Below are 21,761 nucleotides of genomic sequence, written 5' to 3' on the forward strand. Positions count from 1 at the left end.
TTTTTCCCTCTTAAAACATAATAATCTTGGAATGGACAAACACTCGCCAGCAGCAAAATTCTCTATCAAGAAATCCAAAAACAAGCTCTCCTCTTCAGTTCTCTCTACAGCCTCAAGGATTTGCATTGATTTCGGAAACCAATACAGCGGAAACTTTTCTATCAATTCATTATCCAAATAGAAGGGATATTCGGTCTCTAAAGAACGAATTTTCACAAACATAGATTTGAAATTTTTAAAGAAAGATTTATAAAGTAGAGAAATGGAAAGTCCAGGGAAGCTGCTAAGGTAAACCCACAAACCCTTCCACACCCCTTTTGATTGAAACAGAGAAAAGAAAACATTCAGAGATACAGAAAAATCCAGAAAATCCCTTAAACACTCAAATGCTCGCAAAAATGCCCAAGAATTTGGATGTACCTGTGAAGGAGCACAGTTAAACTGGGTAAGAATCTTGCACTCGAAATCTGAAAAAGGAAATTTTACATTTAGTTCAGTAAAGCAAGGAGTATACATATAACAATATTCTCAGTCCCCTCTCTTTTCACAAACTCTCTCCTCGCTGGTGCAAGGGATAAGTTCGATACCAATACCCGACCCATCTCTCACAAACTTCAGAATATGAAGCTCACGAAGCGACTCAGCATCGCAATAGGACGAAGCACGAGTCTTAACATCAACATGCACCCAATGATACGGGTTATCACTTTTCACTTCGATCACTTTTTCTTTTTCTCTAACCATTATCGAAGAAAAACAAGACACAGAGAAAGACAAGAAAAGGAGAATACTAACCTCTGAAAAACATGTCATTTTCACCACTTAAGCAAAACTAACTTGGGTTATACGTTTGTGACTCCTCCCAAGGTGGAAATGGCAATAAAGCATTATTACAATCCACTAACTTAGTGGGTAATTTAAAGTGTAACTGTTCACATGCCTAAGTGCAAAAGAACGGTCCAGATCTTTTTTGACAAACAAAATTAATTGCAACCCAGTTAACAAGGTAAAAATATTTCTTATATTTTAATTATCGTTATTTCATTAAAGACCCAAACTTGAAAAAAACAGCAACGTGTGTTGAGATTCGGGGCTAACACATTCATTCACTGATCGAGGTATAACTACATGACAAAAGCTCAACTTGCTAAACATAAGTTTGGCAAGTCAATCTTGGGGGTTATGTACCATATCCCTAATACATTGGAAGAAACGGGTTATACCTCGGCATGGTCATCCAAATTCGAAAATCAATAACTCCCTATCGTAACAAACTTCTCCCCCAAAATCTCGCCCTAAAGTCGGCCGCGAAGATTTTGGCTCACACTGACGATAAGAAGTAGAACAAACACAATACAATACCATTCCGATATTATACATACTTTATTTAGAGATTTTTTTTACTGACTTGAGCGTCGAAATTCTTTTTGCAAGTACTACGTTCGAATCTGAATTCACAAGAATACTCTAATTCTAGTCTAAAAATTGTCGAGCACTTCATAGCAGTGTAAAACCAATATATAACACGGAAAGAGTATCCTTGTCCGAACACTTCTAATTTCTAATTTACCAAATTCTGTAAACAAACAATTATGTTAAATGGAATTAAACTGTCATTTATTTAATTTTAGGGTAATTATAGCGTACAGATGTGAAGATACAGATATGCTCTTTGGTTCGTTGCATAGTTGACGCGTGAATCTCTGTCCGTAGTTGGGGGAGCAGCTCGCTAACGTTACTGAACGGCTTGCAGAGGCTGCATGGCTGGTTTAAATTGGTTCAGATTGTAGCTAAGCTGATGAATGGACTTGTCTTTCTTGGGCCCCGTATCTTAAAATATTGTGAGTGGGCCGTGGGTTAGATTGACTCTCTAGGAGATTTTGGTGCTAGGGGACTGTTACCCAAAAAAAATAAAGGAAATGGGATGATAAATTCAACACTTCTATGTCAACGTGACCCTTTTTTATGGTGGTGAAAATGTTAATAATTTGTAAGTATTCTATTAAGGTTTAATTATTTTGTAAATTTCTATGGTGTTGCAAAATTTTTAATTAGGTGTGTATATTTTTTTTTTTTTTTAATTGGAGACCTGCACTAAATATTTTTTTTTAAGTAGGTCCTTCTTAGCAGTAATTGTGTTAATTTTTTAGGTACCAAACTTAAAAAAGAATTAGTGTAAGGACCCAAATAAAAAAAATATAGGGATCCAATTAAAAAAAATTCAATGCAAGGACTCAATTAAAAAAAATACAAGGACTTAATTATAAATTTTGCAAAACTATAAGGACCATCAGAGAAATTAAATCTTCTTTTAAAGAATGCAATGAAAATATGGAAATAGAGAATAAGACATAGCATTATACGTTCTGAATATTTTTAGGGTTTAATTATTCTGTTGAGGCATGTAGTTTGGGAAAATTTTCAATTATGACCCTATATTTTCTTTTTCTTTTAATTGGGTCCTTGGCTCTCTACATCCATTTTTTTTTCATTCAGGTCTTTCTTAACAGTAGTTGGCTTAATTGTATAGGCATTTAATTAAAACAAAAGAAATAGGTACAGGGACCCAATGAGAAGGAAAATAAAGTATAGGGACCCAAATTAAAAAATAAATTGGTGTAAAGACTCAATTAAAAGGAAAAAAAGCATAGGGACCTAATTCAGAATTTTGCGAAACGATAGGAACCAACAGAGTAATTAAACATCTTTTTAAGTATATATAAACTATGTTTAGGTAAATAACGAATCGGTATCGGAAATATTTTGCAACTGATAAAATAACACCAGGCTATTTTAATTGACAAAGTAGTCCTTACATGACTTTAAAACTTGAAAAGCATATGCCTAGACTTGCCCGAGCACGTTTTTTATGAGAAGGATGCTGAGGTGCCCACCCAAAAATGTTAGATAGAATTTGTAATTAATCATTATCCAGAATGTAAGCCTCAAATCTCGCGAATCCCACTCCGTTTCCCATTTGACCGCTAATCCCCCTTCCCCAATGCAATCTGTCACCATCTGAACGCACTCTCCCCAAAACAATAGAGCTAAAGCTTCTCAGTCTGACACGGCGCCGATGCCACCGATACCGCATGGTCGCCATCTCGTATTAAGTTCTGTTGCGTCTACGAAATACTCTATCGTCTATCTTTTCCGGTGGGTCCGCATCGTGCGTGCGCCCTAAACAATTTCGCCTTCCCTAAACCGCCACTTTCTGTCTTCCCTGCACCTTCACTGTCGTCTTTGGAATGTCACACTGTAGGAACGTGAAGCGCGGCTGCTCCCTTCCCCCCGAGTGGTCAAGCATAGGGACAGGCACACATAACAGCAGCAGCTCACTTATCGTTTTTGTCCCTTCTGATCGCGGCATCACCACCAGTCGTTGTTCGTAGCTGCTCGCTGCTTGTCGCCAGTCGCTGCCCTACACCCTTTGTCAGTGTTCTTTGTTGGTTCTGCTGTGTCGTGTCTCATCTGTCTCTTATTGTTGTGGGGTGGTGTGTTATTTTAATTTATTGTATTGTGATTATTGTATGTGAATCTGTTTATAATTTTCTGGGCGTTGTTGTTATCAATCCGTTTGAATTGTAAAGTAATCTCACAATTTGGAACAATTCAGGGTTGAAAAAGCGAGAGTGTGATGGAAAGGGAGGATCTTTTGTCGGATCGGGGTTCAGGAGGATTTACTGGGTTAGAGCAACTCATGAGTGAGAGAGTGCATTGGATAGGTTGGCAGTTTAGGGTTCAGCGAGGGAATGCAGAGGATTAAGGTTCCAGGTTGGACGGGTTGATTAAGTAATTAAAAATTTCACCTTGAACTTTTTGGTGGACATGTCAGTACTGTCGTCGTTGGATTTGTGGTGCAACGAGCTTAGGGATACGTTTATAAAATTTTAAAATTAATTTACAAACTATGTGGTTAAATGTAAACGTCAGGAACTTCTATATCAGCGCCAAAATCTTTCATAAACCGATTTAGTTTTTACCTCTGTGCTAGTATAACAAAGATAGAGTGGTCGGTCAGGTTTATATAATTTCAAGCCGCTTTTTGTTTTTTTAATTTCAGTTGGCAGAAATAAACATTGTGACATGATATCTGTATTAAGTTGAGGTCTAGACAACTTCAAAAAATGTGATTAAAGTTATATGCATACAGAATATAGGGTATTTGTATACTCATATTGAAGTGACTGTTACTCTTGTTTTTATTTATTAGAGGGGGTAGAAAAAAAATTTGCTAGGAATTTAGGTAAATAAGAATATATATATATATATATATATATATATATATATATATATATATCAGGGACAGACTTAGAGGGGGCGAACAGTAGCTTCGGTCCCCCCCTCCCAAAATTTAGAGAAATTATGTTTATATATGAGATATGTGCTTAAAAAAATTAAAAAATAGTATGTAATTTAGTAATTTTATATGTATTATATTTTATTATATGATGAATTTATTATGTTTTAATTGTTTAACTCACTAATATTTCTCACTTAATGAATTTAATATCATATCCGGAAATCTTTGTACCTTTTAAATAAGTTTTTATATAATAATCTCTATATTTATTAAAAAAAAGTCTTTTGTTTTTTTTATATTAATATATTTAACATTTATATTATTATATTAATAATGACCTACATAGTTATATTTCAATAATCACATCATGTACTTTAGATTTTCTTTTCTTATAAAAAATACTTTTTTTTTTTCTAAATTTATGTCCTGAATAGCAAAAATTTTATAAAAATATCTTATATCTTGTATTCTATAAGTGTAACACCCTCACTACCAGATTGTCACGCTTCCGGCTGCGCCACTCTGATAGAAAGAAGTATTACGACTACTTTATATACTTAATATTAAAATAGAAGCCTGTGACTCGACACTGTATCGCTGATTTCTTTGAAAACCGGAAATGAATACTTTATCTTAAAAAAAACAAGCAGGCATAGATTCATATACAAGACTTCTTACATAATATCTTATAATATATATAAAACATACAACTCCTATCCCTCTTAAAAAATTGTAATAATAAAAACGAGGGAAGAAAATAATCTAATTAATACAACAACATATATAAACCAAACGCAGTATAACTCTCCATAATGCTTCCTCATCTGGTTCCTGAAAAAGTAAAGCTGTAGGGGGGTGAGAACCTAACCACACGGTCTCACCATGGAGTTTCAAAGTTGTCATAAGAAGATATTTAATAAGAAAATTGTTTTCAAACTTAGTGATTATCATTGCTTTATGAATCTTTTAAAAACCAATAGGTAACCGTTCAAAACCTTTTCAAAGAAACAATGTTTAATCTTTCAGAAATCCGAAACCTTTCCTTTCTTATAAGAAAATCTCAATCAAAAACTAACCACGCAATCAAACAACACAGTCATTAATTCAGCACCAAAGTTCATTCTCAAACATAGCACGCCAGGACAAACACAGGCAAGACAGACAAGGAAAGCACAAGTAGGTAGCAGTTACATCAAATAGTTCAAGTAGCAGTTAAGAACAGTTTAGCAATTAGGCAAACCAAAACAAGTTCAAACCCAAGCAAAGCATACAAATGCATATGATGCATGCCTGTCCTATGGCTGATGAGACTCATCTGTCGGTTATCCAGCCAGCCCGACAAGTCTGAATTGTCCTTAGACTGTCCCCCGACGTGCATCCCCAAGAGTCTATGCATAGCTTTTTCTCAAATAATCAATATTGCTCAATGGGGGTAACATTCCCGAGAATTTATATAGTGCCCGGTCACACTTACGTCGTAGGGTCAACAGAGTATCGAGTTTTCAACCCGGTACACGTGGTGGCAAGCCATGGTACTTTATCCAGGGAACCTCGTATCTCAGATAAATCAAATTCATAAGCCATATGAATAATTCAAAGATCATATCTCAACATTCTCAACATCATCATCATTCATCAACTCAAATCTTATTTCCAATTTCATTCAAAACCCACGTTTCAAAGAAAATCATCATCATCCTTCTTTCTATTCCGTTCATTAACAATTCCAATTCAAGACATAATTCCTTCTTTTAAATAAATCAATCTTAAAATATATAACGTTTGAAACCAAATCTTTTTAAATAATTACTTCAAACGAAACTTCCAATTTTATAAAATTTCGCCAGCATCTCCTTTAAAACTCGGACTTTGCCACCATTTTCGGGTCCCATCCAAACATTTCTCAAACATTTTCTCAACCATTTCCAAATCTCAAACATTTTCCAGAGTTGAACCAGTTCCAATATCAATTCATTTTCAAATCAAACAAATTCCACCAATAAAACTCTTTGAGAAATCAAATCAACTCAAATATTAAATCATTTATAAAATCAGACTAACTTAAAATCAAACCGCTCCCAGAAGCAGTTCATTTTCATATCTCAAATTATTTCCATAAATCGATTCATTTATATTACCAAGTAAACTCTAAAACCAAGAAAATCCATCTTTCATAATAATAAGGTAAATAACATTTCAAACCGGTTTTTACCAACAACGATACACCACTCACGCAATCAAGCACCCAATAATCTAATCCAACAAACCATCACATCCACAAAACAATTATAATCACAGAAGTATATTTTTTTGCGTCAATATCTATTTATCACAACTCTGTAATGTAAAATAGATTTTAAGAAAAATCCCTACCTCGAAAAGTCGAAACACAAAATCCGAAAGCCAAACGCGTCAACTGAACTCTTTTCTCTCAGCCCGAAATCTGCGGCAGCCGCAATCACGGCAACTCTAATCACGGCACATAAGGACCGAAACTCAAACCGAACTTATGAATAGCCGAGAAAACTGAACGGCGGTGGCTCCGTTGGCGACGCGGCAGCTCGATGTCGCATGCACAACTACTAAACCCAGCATGCGAGAATCACAACTCGGCCCAAGGGAAAAAGGGACCTCAGTGACAGTTTCCGGCGACAACGTGGCGTGGTGCGGCGCGGCGGACGATGGTGGATCTGTGGCGGTGAAAGGCAGTGGAGGCACGGCCGCGTGAACAGTAACCCCCTTCGTCAATCCCTCTCTCCTCAAACTCTCTCTTCGAATCTTGCCGGCGGCAACCATGGGAACTCGGGGACGGCAACAGCACGTGGCGCCGCAGTTTCGTGCAGCGGGTCGCTCCTCCTCGCGGCACCGGCCCGCGTCCTCCTCCCTCAGCGTCACACGGTCTTTCTCTCCTCTGAGTTCTTTCCTCCGTGACGGCGATGGCGGCGACACACGGTGGCCTCGACGATGGTGACGAGGAGCACGGCGACACGAGGACGAACGACGAGGCAAGCTTGACGGCGGGGCATGGCGCAATGGCGACGCGGGCTGGACACGGTCTGGCGGCACGGACAGCTGCCCCCTTTCCGGGCGCTCTCCTTCTCTCGGATCCTCCCCCTTCTCTCGCAGCCCTCACTCTCTTTCCTTTCTTTTCTTCTTTCTTTCACTGGAATCTGTGTGTGTTAGTGAATGAGTGTATTATTTGTGTGTGTGTGCTGATTGTGTGGGTGGGGTAACCGTTAGTGAGGGCGGTGAGAGAATGAGTGTCACGTGAGGGATGGTGAGTGTCACGTGAGGGATGGGGTGTTATTTAGTTAAGGTTTGGGGTAGATTATGAAATTTTAATAAAGATAGGGGTAATAATATAATTTTATAAAATAAATGAAAAGATAAAATAATAATTTAAAACCAAATTAAATGTAAAGTATCTATCTTTAAAAATATCTTTTAATTACTAATCTATAAATTATTTTCAATCAAAGACCAGTTTAATAAAAATTAGAGATAAGTAAATTAATTTTTCTTTATTTATAAAATAAGGTTAAAAATCTATATATTAAAATTAAGGCATACAAACTATTCATTATTTTTCAGTTATAAAAACTCTAAATAATAAATAAGGGTTTACTCAACTTTTATATAAAAATATCTAAAATGTAGTCTTAAATAAATATAATACATCATAATAATTTATTAATAACTTTTAAAAATTTATGGGTCTTACAATAAGAGTATTATGTCTTTCAAATAATTAATAAGTTATAATTTGTTTCCAAATATGTTGAAAGCTTTGAAAGAATTAAATTTAATCAATAAGGTGTGTAATAATTTGTAATCAAATACGCTATAAATTATTGGTATTTTATACTTTTCTAACGTCTTATTGATATTTTTATAGTTCTTTTATGTAACTATATATCATATTAATAATAAAATTATGGAAAAAAATTGATAATTATATATATAGATAAATTTTTGGAAAAGTTAACTCTAATAACGTTATATGAATTAGTTTGGTGGAATGAAAAAAAAAATCTAAAATTTAGCCCCTCCAATTTAAAATTTTTGGATTCATACTTGTATATAAAGAGAGTTTTTTGGTAGTATTAATTTTTGTGAGTAAAGACGATATAACTTTGATCCATAAGTAAAATACTGGGGCATAAATTTAAAATTAAGTGTGATCCGAAAATAATTTTCTGTCTCTTATACATTTTAAGTGAGGAGTCTTATCAAAATTATTCGTCATAGTTATTGTAACAATAATACCAACGGATATTTTGAATAACATTTGTAATTAATAATTCCTTAATATGTTTATGCCCAAAAAATAATTCGTTATAATTGTTTTTAGGATTATTCAGGCGCGATTCAACTTTTTTATAGTTATCTTTGTTAGTTATTTATTTTTAATTAATATTTTTAAATAATTTACATAAATAACACCGAAAATATTTTATTTGATTATTTTAATTCTTATTTCATCGAAAAGTTACCCTTTATTACCAATAGCATGCATGGTATGGTATCGTTCCACGTATCAACCCATGTAGTTGGGTTCCAGGATGAAGAAGAAAGGTACCCCCACTCCAACCCAGCCACGACAAATGAAAATGGGGATTGATACGAAGTCGGCTCAGTCGCCCATCCCATCAGCGCCCTCAATTTCCTCGGAGCTAGCTACATCCTGCACATGGGAGCAACACGTGTCAAGTCCTAAAATAATATCATTGTATATCTATATATCTGTACAAAATAATATCTGTACACTAGTGCGACCCTTAATTTTATTACTTAAAATAACAAATCATAAATAATTTATCCATATCTCTTATTTTTCACATGAAGCGTTTACGACTTTACGTTACGCCGTGCAGTATAAATTGGCAAGACGGGTGCGTTTTGCTTCAGTTCAGTTGCAGAAGTGATCGCAAATTTGGGAATTTAGGGATTCGAGGTGTTTGCTGTTCTCTCACTCACTCATTCTTGTTTTTGAAGAAGATATTCTAATCGAAAGCTCCCGTCTCTTGTGTAAGGTAAAGCTCTTTAACGTCTAGCGTTCTTTCTTCTCCTTTTCTCTCATAAGGTGAATTGGATGAGACTTCGCAGTTCACCGCATATTTTCCTTTCATTTCCAAGAAAGTAGGGAATTGGTTCGAGACGGTAAAATGCAGAACAAAGAAGCAGTACTGGAAGATGGCCAAGCAGCGCATGCGACTGAGGTTCATGATTGGGGCAATTTTGTGGATGATGACATAATGCAGCAGAAATCTGCAATTAATGCTGAGGAAGCCAAGAAAATTCCATTTCTCGGCGATAAGGTAAGCCTAACACCTTCATCTCTTTCGAATTTCTTGAATCTTTGTGAAGGATTTGAATACGTGATACACGTTTGTGATTACTGATTATTATCATTATTGTTATTACTGTTATAGTCCTAAATAAAAGGGGTGGAACATGATTATAGTCACGAGTGGGAAAAAGTTTTTGACTTTTAATTAATGTGACAAATTGGCAGGAACCAATAAGTAGCTTAGCTGCTGAATATGAATCAGGCAGTCCAATCTTGCTGGAGAAAATAAAGGTTTGGTTAACCTTTTCTTTTTTCTTTGTATCTTTCTTCGTATCTATTGTGATTGCATGTAACCTTGTTTGTTGAACCCATTTCTTTTGTCACCCTTAATACAGGTGCTTGATGAGCAATATGCTGCTATTCGGCGAACTCGGGGAGATGGCAACTGCTTCTTTCGCGGCTTTATGTTTTCATACCTTGTATGTTTTAATGCGTTTATGGCTGCACTATGGTCTGTGGAGTATGGAATCAGCAATCAAATATTCCAATATCTTTTACCAATGAATAACTTATTGTTAACTTGTTTCAGGAGCATATTTTGCTAAGTCAAGATCAAGCAGAGGTTGAACGTATACAAGCTAATATTGAAAAGAGTAGGAAGGCACTACAGTCCTTGGGTTATGCAGACTTGACATTTGAAGATTTTTTTGCGGTAACTCATATCACATCTTCCTTCTTTATTTTTTTGGGGGTATACTGCAACAGTAAGATTTACTAGGCAAGTTTGCTATGAATCTACTAAGCTTTGAAAATTGCCCCAAATTTGCATTGCTGTTTATGGCATTTGGTATATTTTTGCTGGATTTATTGAATGATAAGACTTTGGTGGTTCAAAAAAAAAGTGGGGAAATGAAAATCATACAATTAATGAATGCTAAATAAATAAGGTAAGTTTTGGCTGTTTTTGGCTAATTCTTTTTAGTTACCAAACATTTTCGAATTCTAAATATGTGGAGAAATTTTCAGCGGCTATAGAAAGCTTTACACATGAATATTTCCCTTATTTAAATGTAAATTTACTTCTGATTATCTGATAGTAGTTATAAATTTTCAGTTATTCATTGAGCAGCTGGAAGGTGTTATTCAAGGGAAAGAGACTTCCATAAGGTGTTAAGTTTAAGTTTTTCTTTCCTTCCCCATGAATTAGCATTGACTATCATAAGTTGGAAGTACATGTTCCACAAAATATCTAATTATGTTCTTTTGCTATTTTTCTGGATTTGGTTTTCCTTTTTCTGTTTCTTTTCTCTCTTTTCCTTCGGGTTTTGTCTGAATAAACTTTTATGATTACAGTCATGAAGAACTTGTTTCTAGATGCCGAGATCCATCAGTTTCTGATTATGGTGAGTGACTTGCAAGTTGCAACACCCCCCCGAAATACCTTAATCTCATTTGTCTTATCTCTTGACGAATTTGTTTGTTTAGTTGTAATGTTCTTCAGATTTGTTACCTCTGCTGAGATACAAAAGCGCTCAGTGTTTTTTGAACCTTTCATAATGGGTCTGACTAATACTACAGTCGAGCAGGTTTGTTCAACATAGAATTATTCTACCCCTCCAAAAGCTGCTTGTAAATTTAATATCTTAAAAAATGATGTACAATTACTTCTTTTGTTGAATAATTTTGCTTGGTCTCCTTCTTAGGATTTTTTTTCCCCAATTTTATTCATATGATTATCAATCTCTCACATTATATCTTGTGGTTTAGTTTTGCAAATCATCGGTTGAACCAATGGGTGAAGAGAGCGACCATGTGCAGATCACTGCCCTTTCTGATGCATTGGGTGTTCCAATCCGTGTTGTGTATCTTGACCGCAGTTCTTGCGATACTGGAGGTGTCAGCGTAAATCATCACGATTTCATGCCAGCTGCCAGTGATCTCCCAAATGCTAGTGTTAGCGATGGAAAGAATAATCCATTCATCACGTTGCTATATCGCCCTGGTCACTATGATATCCTCTATCCAAAATGAGAGCCTACTCAGGAAGATCTCCAGTTACACTTTTTGGTGGTGTTTTGGAGCCGCAACAGCTCTGCACTGAGCTATGCTACTAAGAACGGTCTTAGTCTTGTAACTTTGTTAATGTTGAATGGTCAATTTGTCTAGAAGTTTCATCTGTTTAGTACTGATTAACCAGCACAAAGTACATTAGCATCAATGCTCTAATAATCAAAACTCACTTTGATGCGTGTTACACGTTGGCATGGCTCCTTGCAGCTTCCTTGTATTATCTCGTTGCTGCTGCTTCCAATCTTTGCATGTGTGCCCATCTTTCACCGTAATGCTTCACTAGTAATTAATTCGTAATAACCCTGCAATGTTTATGGATAATCATGAGGTACTATATATATGGTTTTCTGTTTATTATTGTTTTGGTCAAAAGATTCAATTTTATTGATTGATAATATCATGCAACAAGAGAAGCGAGTATTACAGTAAGATTTGCAGACATGCGTGAGAAGCTATCGCCATGTTACAGTGTTGGCTTTCTATATTGCCAGATCTGAGTTAGCCTCGCTTATTTTCACAGTACAATATAAACGTTGTTAACAGAAAATCAATGTTATACATCAATCACATATCATGCAAACGAGAGATAAGGAGGAGGGTAGTTTTTAAAAGAGGGAGCTAGTCCTTAAATAGATTAACACAAAGTTCTCATGGAGCTTGCAAATTTGTTTAGACAATATTGGCTTAAATCACTTTTTTACACAGCACCAAACTTTAGAGGTTCAGTATAATTGAGTTTTGTCCGTAGTAAACATGTAGCGAATCTCCAATCATTAAATAAGACATACGGATATTGTTAGCGGTGGTTTGAAGATATTGGTTAAGAGACTAAAAGAATAGAATTTTAGTTTGGGGGACAAAAATGGAGCTGAAGTTATTGCGGATAAACTTTGTGACATGTATAATTTTACAAATTAAATTCACTCATGAAAATGTTCATCATATCTGTATCTTTCAATCAAACATTCCCTTAATTGAAAAGGCCAGCAAATCTTATAGCAGTGTAAATGTGCTTTGATTTGGAAAGTCATCATCTAGCTTCGGTCCATACTTGTGATTCTTCATTCAAGAAAACTAGTGTAAATGTGTTTTGATTTCCAAGTGTATGAACAAGTGAAATTTCAGTACTTTAAATTTCTAAAATCTAAGATTTAGACGTGCATAAGCCTCATTGACCAAGTTGTTGCTTCCATGTTTCAAATTCTTAAATGTTAATAATGTGTTTACCTACCTTGTTTGATTGCTTTGTCAGCAAGACACAGGAAATTGAAGTCTGATTGGTGAAGAAACTCAGTTACAACTCTGCAATTACAAAGTACAGAAACAGCCCCAGAAAAATATAGGGAAATAAGAAGCTTATAACACAACAGAGGGAGCTGAAACTGAAAGAGCAAAATCAAAAGAGTTTTTTTCTAATGGGCACTAAAAATGGCTTCCTCCAAAAGTTGCTTAGAGTTATTCATCAAAGCAGGGCTCAACCTGAACATGAGCGTGCAGAACTCCATCTCATCAAGAGCACCATCTCCATCAAGATCACCTTCTCTCAGCATGCTCATTATCTCATCATCACTCATCCCTTCCAACCCAAGCAATGCAGAGTTCCTCTTGAGGCTCTCAAATGTGATCACTTTCTTCTCTCTGTCCATCAACAACTGGAACCCATTTGTCAGCTCCTTCATGAACCCTTCAGTCCCCAGTTTCTCCACCATTGCCGGGAAGTAGTCCTCGAAAACCACCGTGTTCCTCTTCGATCCCATTGACCACCACAATAACTATATATATCAAGTAATGAGAAGTGAGAACAATGCAGTAGAAGGATTATTAAGAGCGTTTATATAGTTAGACACGGAGAATAAACGAACTATGAAGGAAGAGTAAGTGATGAGAACTGAGAAGTTGACAATTCAAGTACAGATAAGAGTGGATTTCTCTTGAAAGCGACATTCACTCAGACACCAAAACCTTTTCCCTTCAACAAATATTTTCTTATTATGCATTCAAAACTTTAAATATATATTAGAATAAATTACCATTTGTACCCATAAAAAATGCAAAACACTGACAAATGTACCCATATAAAAATAAAACGACCATTGTAATCACGGAAGATGGCAAGAGTACTCAGACGTTGGTTACCTAATTGGTCCGTTAAAAGTAATCTCCTGTGTTACAATTGTCATTTTATTCTTATATAGGTACATTTGTCAAAGTGTTTGTATCTTTCATGAATACAAATGATAATTTATTCATATTTATTAATCATTTTAAGAAATAAAAATGAAAAAAGGTGTTACTCTTTCGTGGAAGGTGCCTGGGAAGCTCTATAGTGTGCCCAAGGGATGGTACAAAACACTCATCATCACTCATCACTCATGACACAGATTACGTATTCCCTCAAGTAAATATTAATCTATTTTTATTTTATACAAATTAATACTAATATTCTCACATAAATAAAAAATTTCATATAAATATTATTAAGAAAAAAACTATAATATACTAAATAATTTTTTTCCATCTTAATACTGCACTTCTTACAAGTCTAAGTATTATGTTACTTTCCTCACACTATGACTATTGTTCCTTAATTACCAAATCCAGACGCCAAAAGCAAACAAAAATAAGCAGCGTAAGATACGAAAACGAAGATGCCATGATGTAGCTACATAATCCAGAGAGTTGACCCACATATAATTAATACCATGAGCGCCAAGTCTTTTTTTGTGGTTCCTTCCCCCTCACAATTGTCAATTTCCCATTTAATTCTCTATCCATGAATCATTTTATATGTACTATGTGTTTGGATTTTGTTTAACAATATTCATCACAACACGAAAATAGGATCAAAGAACAATTAAAACACTCAATAGGTTCGCAATTACCTTCTCAATTGTTGATAACAAAAGCAGATATATTTCCTATATATGTCAACGGTGCTAGGTATAACATATTTATTAAAATAAGTTAAATAATACATATATTTTTATACAAATATATAATGACTAATTTTAGTAGCTGATTATTATGTATACATAATATTTTTTTTCTTATATACCCAACTATAATGAGTTCAATTTAATAAAAAAGAATTCAATTAGAGAATTAATTATTTGTTAGTTATTTTTATATTAATTTTTAGAATTTAAACTCTAAATTCTAAAAAATGATGATTATTTTACAATAAAAAATTGATTAATATTAATTAATTAAAAATGGATTCATGTACTAATTCTTATATAAAATATCTTACACTTTTTTTTTTTACCAAAGATAGGAGACTATACCAGTTGAGTTATTACTCATTGGCTAAATTTTGAAAGATAGGAGACTCGAATCCGCAACCTCTTAATTGAGTATGAGGAGTCTATGCCATTTGAGCTATTATTCATTATAAAATATCTTACACTTACCACGCATAATAAAGACAAATTAATCCGTCTTTTTCACTGTTATTTTTACATTAATATTTAATAGAGAGTGCTAAGTTGTAGTCTCATTTATTATCATTAACAAATACTGTGTTTATGTCTTTGTCTATTTATAGTATTTTTCACTTTTGTAGGATTGACATAGTTTTGGTTTGGAAAGGAGTGATTAAACCTTTATTGTACATTGTTTGGTAATGGTAATGGTAATGGTTCCATGCCTTGTGAGTTCAGTGTTGAGTCTCATCATTATAAGAGCAATAAAATTACAAGGCGCAAAGTACCTAGGGAAGGTGCCGAAATCTTCTAGCTTTTTGGATCATGTAAAGAAAAAGAACAAAGGGGTTATGTCATAGAAATTTCATGTAGTTTTCGAGAGTTTGGAGTTAAGTGTGTTGTTTGAACTGATTCTGTCTTTCATCGTTTGGACTCTGCAGTTATGTGGTTTCTATGAAACATGGTTTGCTATAAAGTATGCACTACACTCATTGCTATGTGACAGATCTTTGTCCTATTGTGGGTCCTATTTTCATCTTCAAAAATAAAACCCAACATTTATACATCACAATTCAAATTATTCATGCCTGTTTATTTAAAAAGCATCCATGCACATCTAGGATAATATAATCAGAATTTCTGATATAATTATGAAATAAAATGAAATTGTATAACCATTTATTTATTAGAGAGATTGTGACTATACAACCATAGTAAGGCCAAGACTTCTGTTTGAAATGAAATGATGGATAATGACCAATGAAACAATAATGACATTTATAATTGTACTCTCTAATGAGCATTAAATCATGCAATTGAGTAGCAACTTGCAATGTAAGATCATTTCAATTTTCAACCGACACTTTCCTAGTGTGATTATTGTGCATTAGATGCAAAATTAAATGAGAATCATGCTTTAAACTATAGTCACAAAGTTTTAGACTCCTAATTATCTTCTGGGGCTAACTTCTACTAATACAGAACCCTTATTCCATGTGCAATATTTGGACTCTTAGGAAGGAGATGCTTATGTTTGTCAGATTTCCAACACTGTAAAAGATGCCCGAAAGTTCGTAGCAGAAGCTAAATAGGGAATCTAGGTCAATTTTAAAATTTGACTTTGGAAGCTAGCTTTAACTTTGTTCATTAAAAGCCTACCAACAAAGTGAGTCTGAGTCTCACTTTGGCTCGGTATCCATAAATGAAGCTCAATTAGCCCCACATCGGTTAAGCTTGTTGGGTGGAAAGAAATAAAAAACTATGTTAAAGGATGAATCTTCCATATATCTATTATTAGCGAAAAGCAACAACAACAATCTAATGATGAAAAAGGCTAATTGATTCCTATGAAAAATCTCTTGAACAGTGCAAATAGTTAGTGTGAGTTTCCTTTTCCTAATTCCCAGAAAACACAGGATTTATTTATTTATTTTTTCCTTGAAAAGTATAAGAAAAATATTCCAAGAAACTTAGACCCCGGAAATGTGAGTTTGTTTAGTTTTTTTTTTTTTTTTTTTTTTGGGACAGGGGAATATGTTTAGTATAACGGCAAATAGAACTTAAAGCATTTGGGCCTGACATATTTAAAGTTTGGGCCTGAAATAAAAACAAAAACATTATTCAATTTCTTTAAGGCCTATGCAGATGGAGGCCCATAATATTTTTCGGACCTTAGCCCTTAGTTCAAGGCCCAAAAAGCTTCGGTAATATTATGTCCTTTTGTTATTATGCCTTAGCGCGTTATTCGTGTTACCTTCCCAATAAAGGCAGCAATAATCTAATTGTTGTGAAATTACAAAGCTGCCCAACTCGAGTCAGCAAGTTCGGCTATTCTCACTTGAGGATTTTGTGGACACAATTTTTTGTGCCTCTGAAAAAATAAAAAGATTAAACTAAAAATTGTCTTCTAGAACTAAATCTTCCCCTCGTTACAATCACATCAAAGTCAAAGATAATGAAGTATATAAAATGACAAAAAGATTGGTAAATGATGCTCTTAAGTGATTATTTAGTCCTTAATAATACATAAAGAGACAGATTAGTCTTCTCTGTCTCTTTATTTAGTGTGCAAAAGCAGTGATCCAAGTATGCAATAAGTGTAAGTAGTTGACTTGACTTGTTTCTTTTGTTTAAGCACAAATCCATAGTTTATAAATTATAATTGCTTAAATGTTGTTTATTGTTTAGTCAATGATTCTCATAGGATTTGACTTCACCACACGGTTGCAACTGCTCACAAAGCTGGCTGGCATAGTGAAAGTCAATCATGTACAAGAAGAGCCAAGAGGGTAGCAATAGGATATGCATATGCCTCATTAATTGCTCATATTCTATGTTCTAATCACCTTGCTCATATTCTATGTTCTAATCATGGGATCCACAACTCACACCAACTTTTTAGATGCTTTGATCATGTTTTCCTTCATTTTCTTTGGCTTCAGTTCTGCCAGGGATACCATTACATCATCTCAATTCATCAGAGACTCAGAGACAATAAGCTCATCTGACAGTGTCTTCAAACTTGGATTCTTCAGCCCTCAAAATTCAACTAACCGCTATGTTGGAATCTGGTATCTCTCTGAGTCTGACATCAGTGTTATATGGATTGCCAACAGGAACCAACCACTCTTGGATTCTTCAGGGACACTGAAAATCTCTGGAGATGGTAATCTTGTACTCCTAGATGGAAAAAACCAATTAGTTTGGTCATCAAATGTGTCAACAAACATGGCTAACAGCTCCACTGCTCAACTCTTGCGATCCGGGAATCTTGTGTTGCAAGATAACATCACTGGACAAACCATTTGGGAGAGTTTCAAGCACCCTTGTGATGCAGCAGTGCCAACTATGAGAATCAGTGCTAACAGGATCACAGGTGAGAAAGTCAGGTTCATATCAAGGAAGAGTGCTTCTGATCCTTCTACTGGGAGCTTCTCTGCTTCTCTTGAACGCTTGGATGCTCCAGAAGTATTCTTTTGGGTAAATGGAACTCGACCGCTTTGGAGGACTGGTCCATGGAATGGTAGGATCTTCATTGGGACAACAATGATGTCAACAGGGTACCTATATGGATGGAGTGTTGGATATGAAGGGAATGAAACTGTTTATCTTACTTACAGTTTTGCTGATCAATCTGCATTTGGAATCCTTTCACTAACTCCTATTGGCAAGCTTCGATTGTTGAGATATTATAACAGAAAGCAAGTTCTTGATATAGAGTTGGAAATTTCTGATTGTGATGTTTATGGGGTATGTGGGCCATTTGGGAGTTGTAATACACAGAATTCACCAGTCTGCAGCTGTTTGAGTGGATATGAGCCTAGGAATTTGGAGGAGTGGAAGAGGCAAAACTGGACCAGTGGTTGTGTGATGAAGGAACCACTCAAGTGTGAGAGAATGAGGAAGAATGGAAGTGAAGTAGTAGCAGGCCAAGTCCAAGAAGATGATGGTTTCTTGAAACTTGCAACTATGAAGGTTCCGGATTTCGCAGAGAGGTTGGATGTTGAGGAAGAACAATGTGGACCTCAGTGCTTGAAGAATTGCTCCTGTTTAGCATATGCATTTGATACTGGCATTGGCTGCTTGTATTGGATCACAGATTTGATTGACTTGCAACAATTCTCAAGTGGAGGAGTTGATCTCTTCATCCGTCTCCCCCATTCACAACTAAGTATCTTTCCTTCTTGTTCTTGCTTAGAAACTAGGACATGCTATTATAACTTTCTTAATGAATCTACCTTTTAAATGTTATCAGAAAACGCAGTAAACAACCATAAGAGTTCAAGAAAGAACACATTGATCATTGCTGTAACAGTGGGAGCAGCCGGAGCCATTATCTTGGCGGCTTGTGCATATCTAGTCATTTGTGCCAAGCACACCAGGAAAAGAAGACTTAAGGATTCAGGTATCTTAGAAAGAACTTATCTCATGTTCTAAAAACTGGTTTCCTCATGTGTTGGATTTATTATTAATCTTTGGAAAACTCATCTAGAAAATCAGAGTCATAGATTGATTGGGGTTAAGAAGCAAGTTAAACTGGATGAGCATGAATTGCCACTATTTGATTTTGAAGTGGTTGCAACTGCTACAAACAATTTTCACTTGTCAAATACACTTGGGAAGGGTGGCTTTGGTCCAGTGTACAAGGTATTATTCTGCTTAGGTTTTGTTCTTTAATATTCACATGTGTTTGTGATTGCTAATATAATTTTTTTTCTTTAAATTGTTTAATAGGGGTTATTGCCAGATGGTCAAGAAATTGCAGTGAAAAGATTGTCCAGAGCATCTGGACAAGGGGCTGAAGAGTTCATGAATGAGGTGGCTGTGATTTCTAAGCTTCAACATCGCAATCTTGTGAGACTTCTTGGCTGCTGCATTGATGGAGATGAAAAGATGCTGGTCTATGAGTTCATGCCAAATAAAAGTCTGGATGCATTTATCTTTGGTCAGTTTATATATCGATATATTTTGCCTTGGATTCAAGTTCAATCAGAATTAGTGAATTGAGATATGAACAATTTTATTTTGATTGTTAATCTAATTCTCTTTTCTTCTTCAGATCCTCTACAAAGAAAACTTTTAGATTGGACAAAACGTTTCAACATAATTGAAGGGATTGCTCGTGGCATACTTTATCTTCACAGAGATTCTAGATTAAGAATTATACACAGAGATTTGAAGGCAAGCAATATCTTGCTTGATGCGGAGATGAATCCTAAAATATCAGACTTTGGTTTGGCGAGAATATACAAAGGTGAAGACGAGGTTAATACTAGAAGAGTTGTTGGTACATAGTAAGTATGTTTTATACTGTACAATACTTATTTTTAGCATAGTCTCCTTTGATAAGTAACTTTTTATGCGACAAATTAATACAGTGGTTACATGGCTCCGGAATATGCAATGGAAGGACTATTTTCGGAGAAATCAGATGTTTACAGCTTCGGAGTTTTGTTACTAGAGATTGTCAGCGGAAGAAGAAATACAAGCTTTCGCAACCATGAGAAATCCCTCAGCCTTATTGGATTTGTAATTCTTTTTCTCACTTGAGTCTTTTCTTTGCCTGCTGATAACTCCATTTAACTTACCAAGAACTCTGCTTCTTTTACATAGGCATGGAGGCTATGGAATGAAGATGACATTAGATCCTTGATAGATCCAGATATATCTGATTTGAATTCAGCTTCTGAGAATCATATTCTGAGGTGCATACACATAGCATTTCTATGTGTTCAAGAAGTTGCAAAAGAAAGACCTCCTATGACTAGTGTTGTGTCCATGCTGAATAGTGATGAGACTTTCCATCTTCCTCCTCCTAAGCAAGTTGCATTTGTGCAGAAGGAATATTCATCAAGTTTGGAATCTTCCTCTCAGGAAAATCAATGTAACTCAAATAACAATGTTACTCTTACTGAAATCCGTGGCAGATAGCATTATAGACAAGAATTTCTGCCATTGCATGTGCTGAAGAAATTAAATAAATAGTTCAATTACTCTTATTTACCATTGTTGTCTTATGAATTTGATATAATATTAGATTCCATGGATCAATATCCTTTCAGAACGTTGAAGCATTTAGAAAGAGATATCATATCTTGCAATGTGTAAAGTAGGAAATATATTGGTCAACATTGGCGGGTTAAACTGTTTGATGATATAATTATAATAAGATTCTAAGAAGAAAAACTGGATGGTCAAAAGTCAAAACCGCTAAACTTGCAATGTTTATATCGAAACTTCCAAATGGTGGAAACCATGACACTAAATAGAGTAATAGGAAGAAAATGTTGGTATTCAAATGTGTGAAAATGGAATAATGGTAAGCAAAGCAGCATTTAATGTTGCCTTATGAGTTAGGATCCATCTTTTTCTCATTATTGTGTGTGTTATTTCCACCTTTTCTGCTGTCCTTTGATTAGACTTTTTGTCCTCAACCATGCTTCCAATATCGGACACTGTATAAATTTCTAATATAAGAGACTAGACTTTACTTAAGAATTATTGTCCCTTGCACAATTATTAAACTTGGTTAATTTCTAGTAAATAGATTGAATTTTGGATCACGGAAAATTTGAAAGAAAAAAAGAGTGAGGTACAAGTTGCATAAGAGAATACACATGTTAGAAATTATTCATAATACAGTAGAAAAAACTTAAGATAGCTTTAGGCATGTATTAGAAAGACATCTATCTATTTATAATATATAAAAGTTGGTACCAACTCTCTCTACAATGAATTTAAGCCATTTTTTTTGTTAATGATGTCACATCAGTAATTCTAATGACTTGGCAAAAATGAAAATCAACCAATTACTATTTAGTAAAATATTTTAAAAAAATTAAAACAAAAAACTCTTATCTATTATTATTCAATTGAAACATCAAGTACTAATTAAATGCAATAAACATACATTAAAAGTGTCATAATAATAATAATTATAAAAAATTTCAGTTACAAGTATTTAAATTCTACAACTTATACACGTTTACTACTCTTCATTGCTTAATCTCTCATACTAATTGTAAAAAATTTCTTAAATTTAATATAACATTTTTTTATGTTTTTATTCTCATTTATTTATTTTTTTGATTATTTACAAACAAAAAAACCGCAAGAAAAGACAAAGTGTAGCCATTAATGCAAATCGAAAAATGAAAAAAAAAATACAAATTTGTAT

General features: G+C 34.7%; 3 protein-coding genes across 5 annotated transcripts; 2 read left to right on the plus strand and 1 right to left on the minus strand.

Annotated features, from left to right (window-relative positions):
• Positions 1-9,124: 9,124 nt before the first annotated feature.
• Positions 9,125-11,850, plus strand: LOC107622250 (ubiquitin thioesterase otubain-like protein). Of its 3 annotated transcripts, none has more exons than XM_088504331.1 (9): positions 9,125-9,336; positions 9,440-9,621; positions 9,819-9,884; positions 9,989-10,072; positions 10,183-10,305; positions 10,708-10,760; positions 10,947-10,996; positions 11,079-11,179; positions 11,361-11,850. In XM_088504331.1, the coding sequence occupies exons 2-9, from the start codon at positions 9,469-9,471 to the stop codon at positions 11,622-11,624; spliced, it is 894 nt and encodes a 297-aa protein (XP_088360457.1). In that variant the 5' UTR covers positions 9,125-9,336; positions 9,440-9,468; the 3' UTR covers positions 11,625-11,850. The 3 variants fall into 3 exon arrangements, with proteins under 3 accessions (XP_088360457.1, XP_088360462.1, XP_088360466.1); XM_088504336.1 differs by having other exon boundaries at positions 9,138-9,336; positions 9,444-9,621; XM_088504340.1 differs by having other exon boundaries at positions 9,138-9,336; positions 9,447-9,621.
• A 765-nt stretch (positions 11,851-12,615) lies between these two features.
• LOC107622252 (calcium-binding protein PBP1) lies at positions 12,616-13,558 on the minus strand. Its single transcript, XM_016324127.3, has one exon. The coding sequence runs from the start codon at positions 13,418-13,420 to the stop codon at positions 13,076-13,078; it is 345 nt and encodes a 114-aa protein (XP_016179613.1). The 5' UTR covers positions 13,421-13,558; the 3' UTR covers positions 12,616-13,075.
• Positions 13,559-17,275: 3,717 nt separating this feature from the next.
• On the plus strand, positions 17,276-20,649 carry LOC107622246 (G-type lectin S-receptor-like serine/threonine-protein kinase At1g11300). Its single transcript, XM_016324120.3, has 7 exons — positions 17,276-18,755; positions 18,840-18,989; positions 19,077-19,231; positions 19,319-19,529; positions 19,644-19,878; positions 19,963-20,113; positions 20,198-20,649. The coding sequence occupies exons 1-7, from the start codon at positions 17,456-17,458 to the stop codon at positions 20,513-20,515; spliced, it is 2,520 nt and encodes an 839-aa protein (XP_016179606.1). The 5' UTR covers positions 17,276-17,455; the 3' UTR covers positions 20,516-20,649.
• The last annotated feature ends 1,112 nt before the right edge of the window (positions 20,650-21,761 follow it).

This window comes from Arachis ipaensis, chromosome B10 (assembly GCF_059453495.1).
Source record: "Arachis ipaensis isolate K30076 ecotype BB chromosome B10, ASM5945349v1, whole genome shotgun sequence".
Taxonomy (NCBI): domain Eukaryota; kingdom Viridiplantae; phylum Streptophyta; class Magnoliopsida; order Fabales; family Fabaceae; genus Arachis; species Arachis ipaensis.

Bases quoted from the DNA above. Each gene is read 5' to 3' on its own strand.
- LOC107622250 (XM_088504331.1), top strand. From the start codon at position 9,469: ATGCAGAACAAAGAAGCAGTACTGGAAGATGGCCAAGCAGCGCATGCG. The intron at 10,073-10,182 runs GTATGTTTTAAT...AACTTGTTTCAG, and splicing joins GCTTTATGTTTTCATACCTT to GAGCATATTTTGCTAAGTCA. The intron at 10,761-10,946 runs GTGTTAAGTTTA...TTATGATTACAG, and splicing joins GGGAAAGAGACTTCCATAAG to TCATGAAGAACTTGTTTCTA.
- LOC107622252 (XM_016324127.3), bottom strand. From the start codon at position 13,420: ATGGGATCGAAGAGGAACACGGTGGTTTTCGAGGACTACTTCCCGGCA.
- LOC107622246 (XM_016324120.3), top strand. From the start codon at position 17,456: ATGGGATCCACAACTCACACCAACTTTTTAGATGCTTTGATCATGTTT. The intron at 18,756-18,839 runs GTATCTTTCCTT...AAATGTTATCAG, and splicing joins TCTCCCCCATTCACAACTAA to AAAACGCAGTAAACAACCAT. The intron at 19,530-19,643 runs GTCAGTTTATAT...TTTCTTCTTCAG, and splicing joins TCTGGATGCATTTATCTTTG to ATCCTCTACAAAGAAAACTT.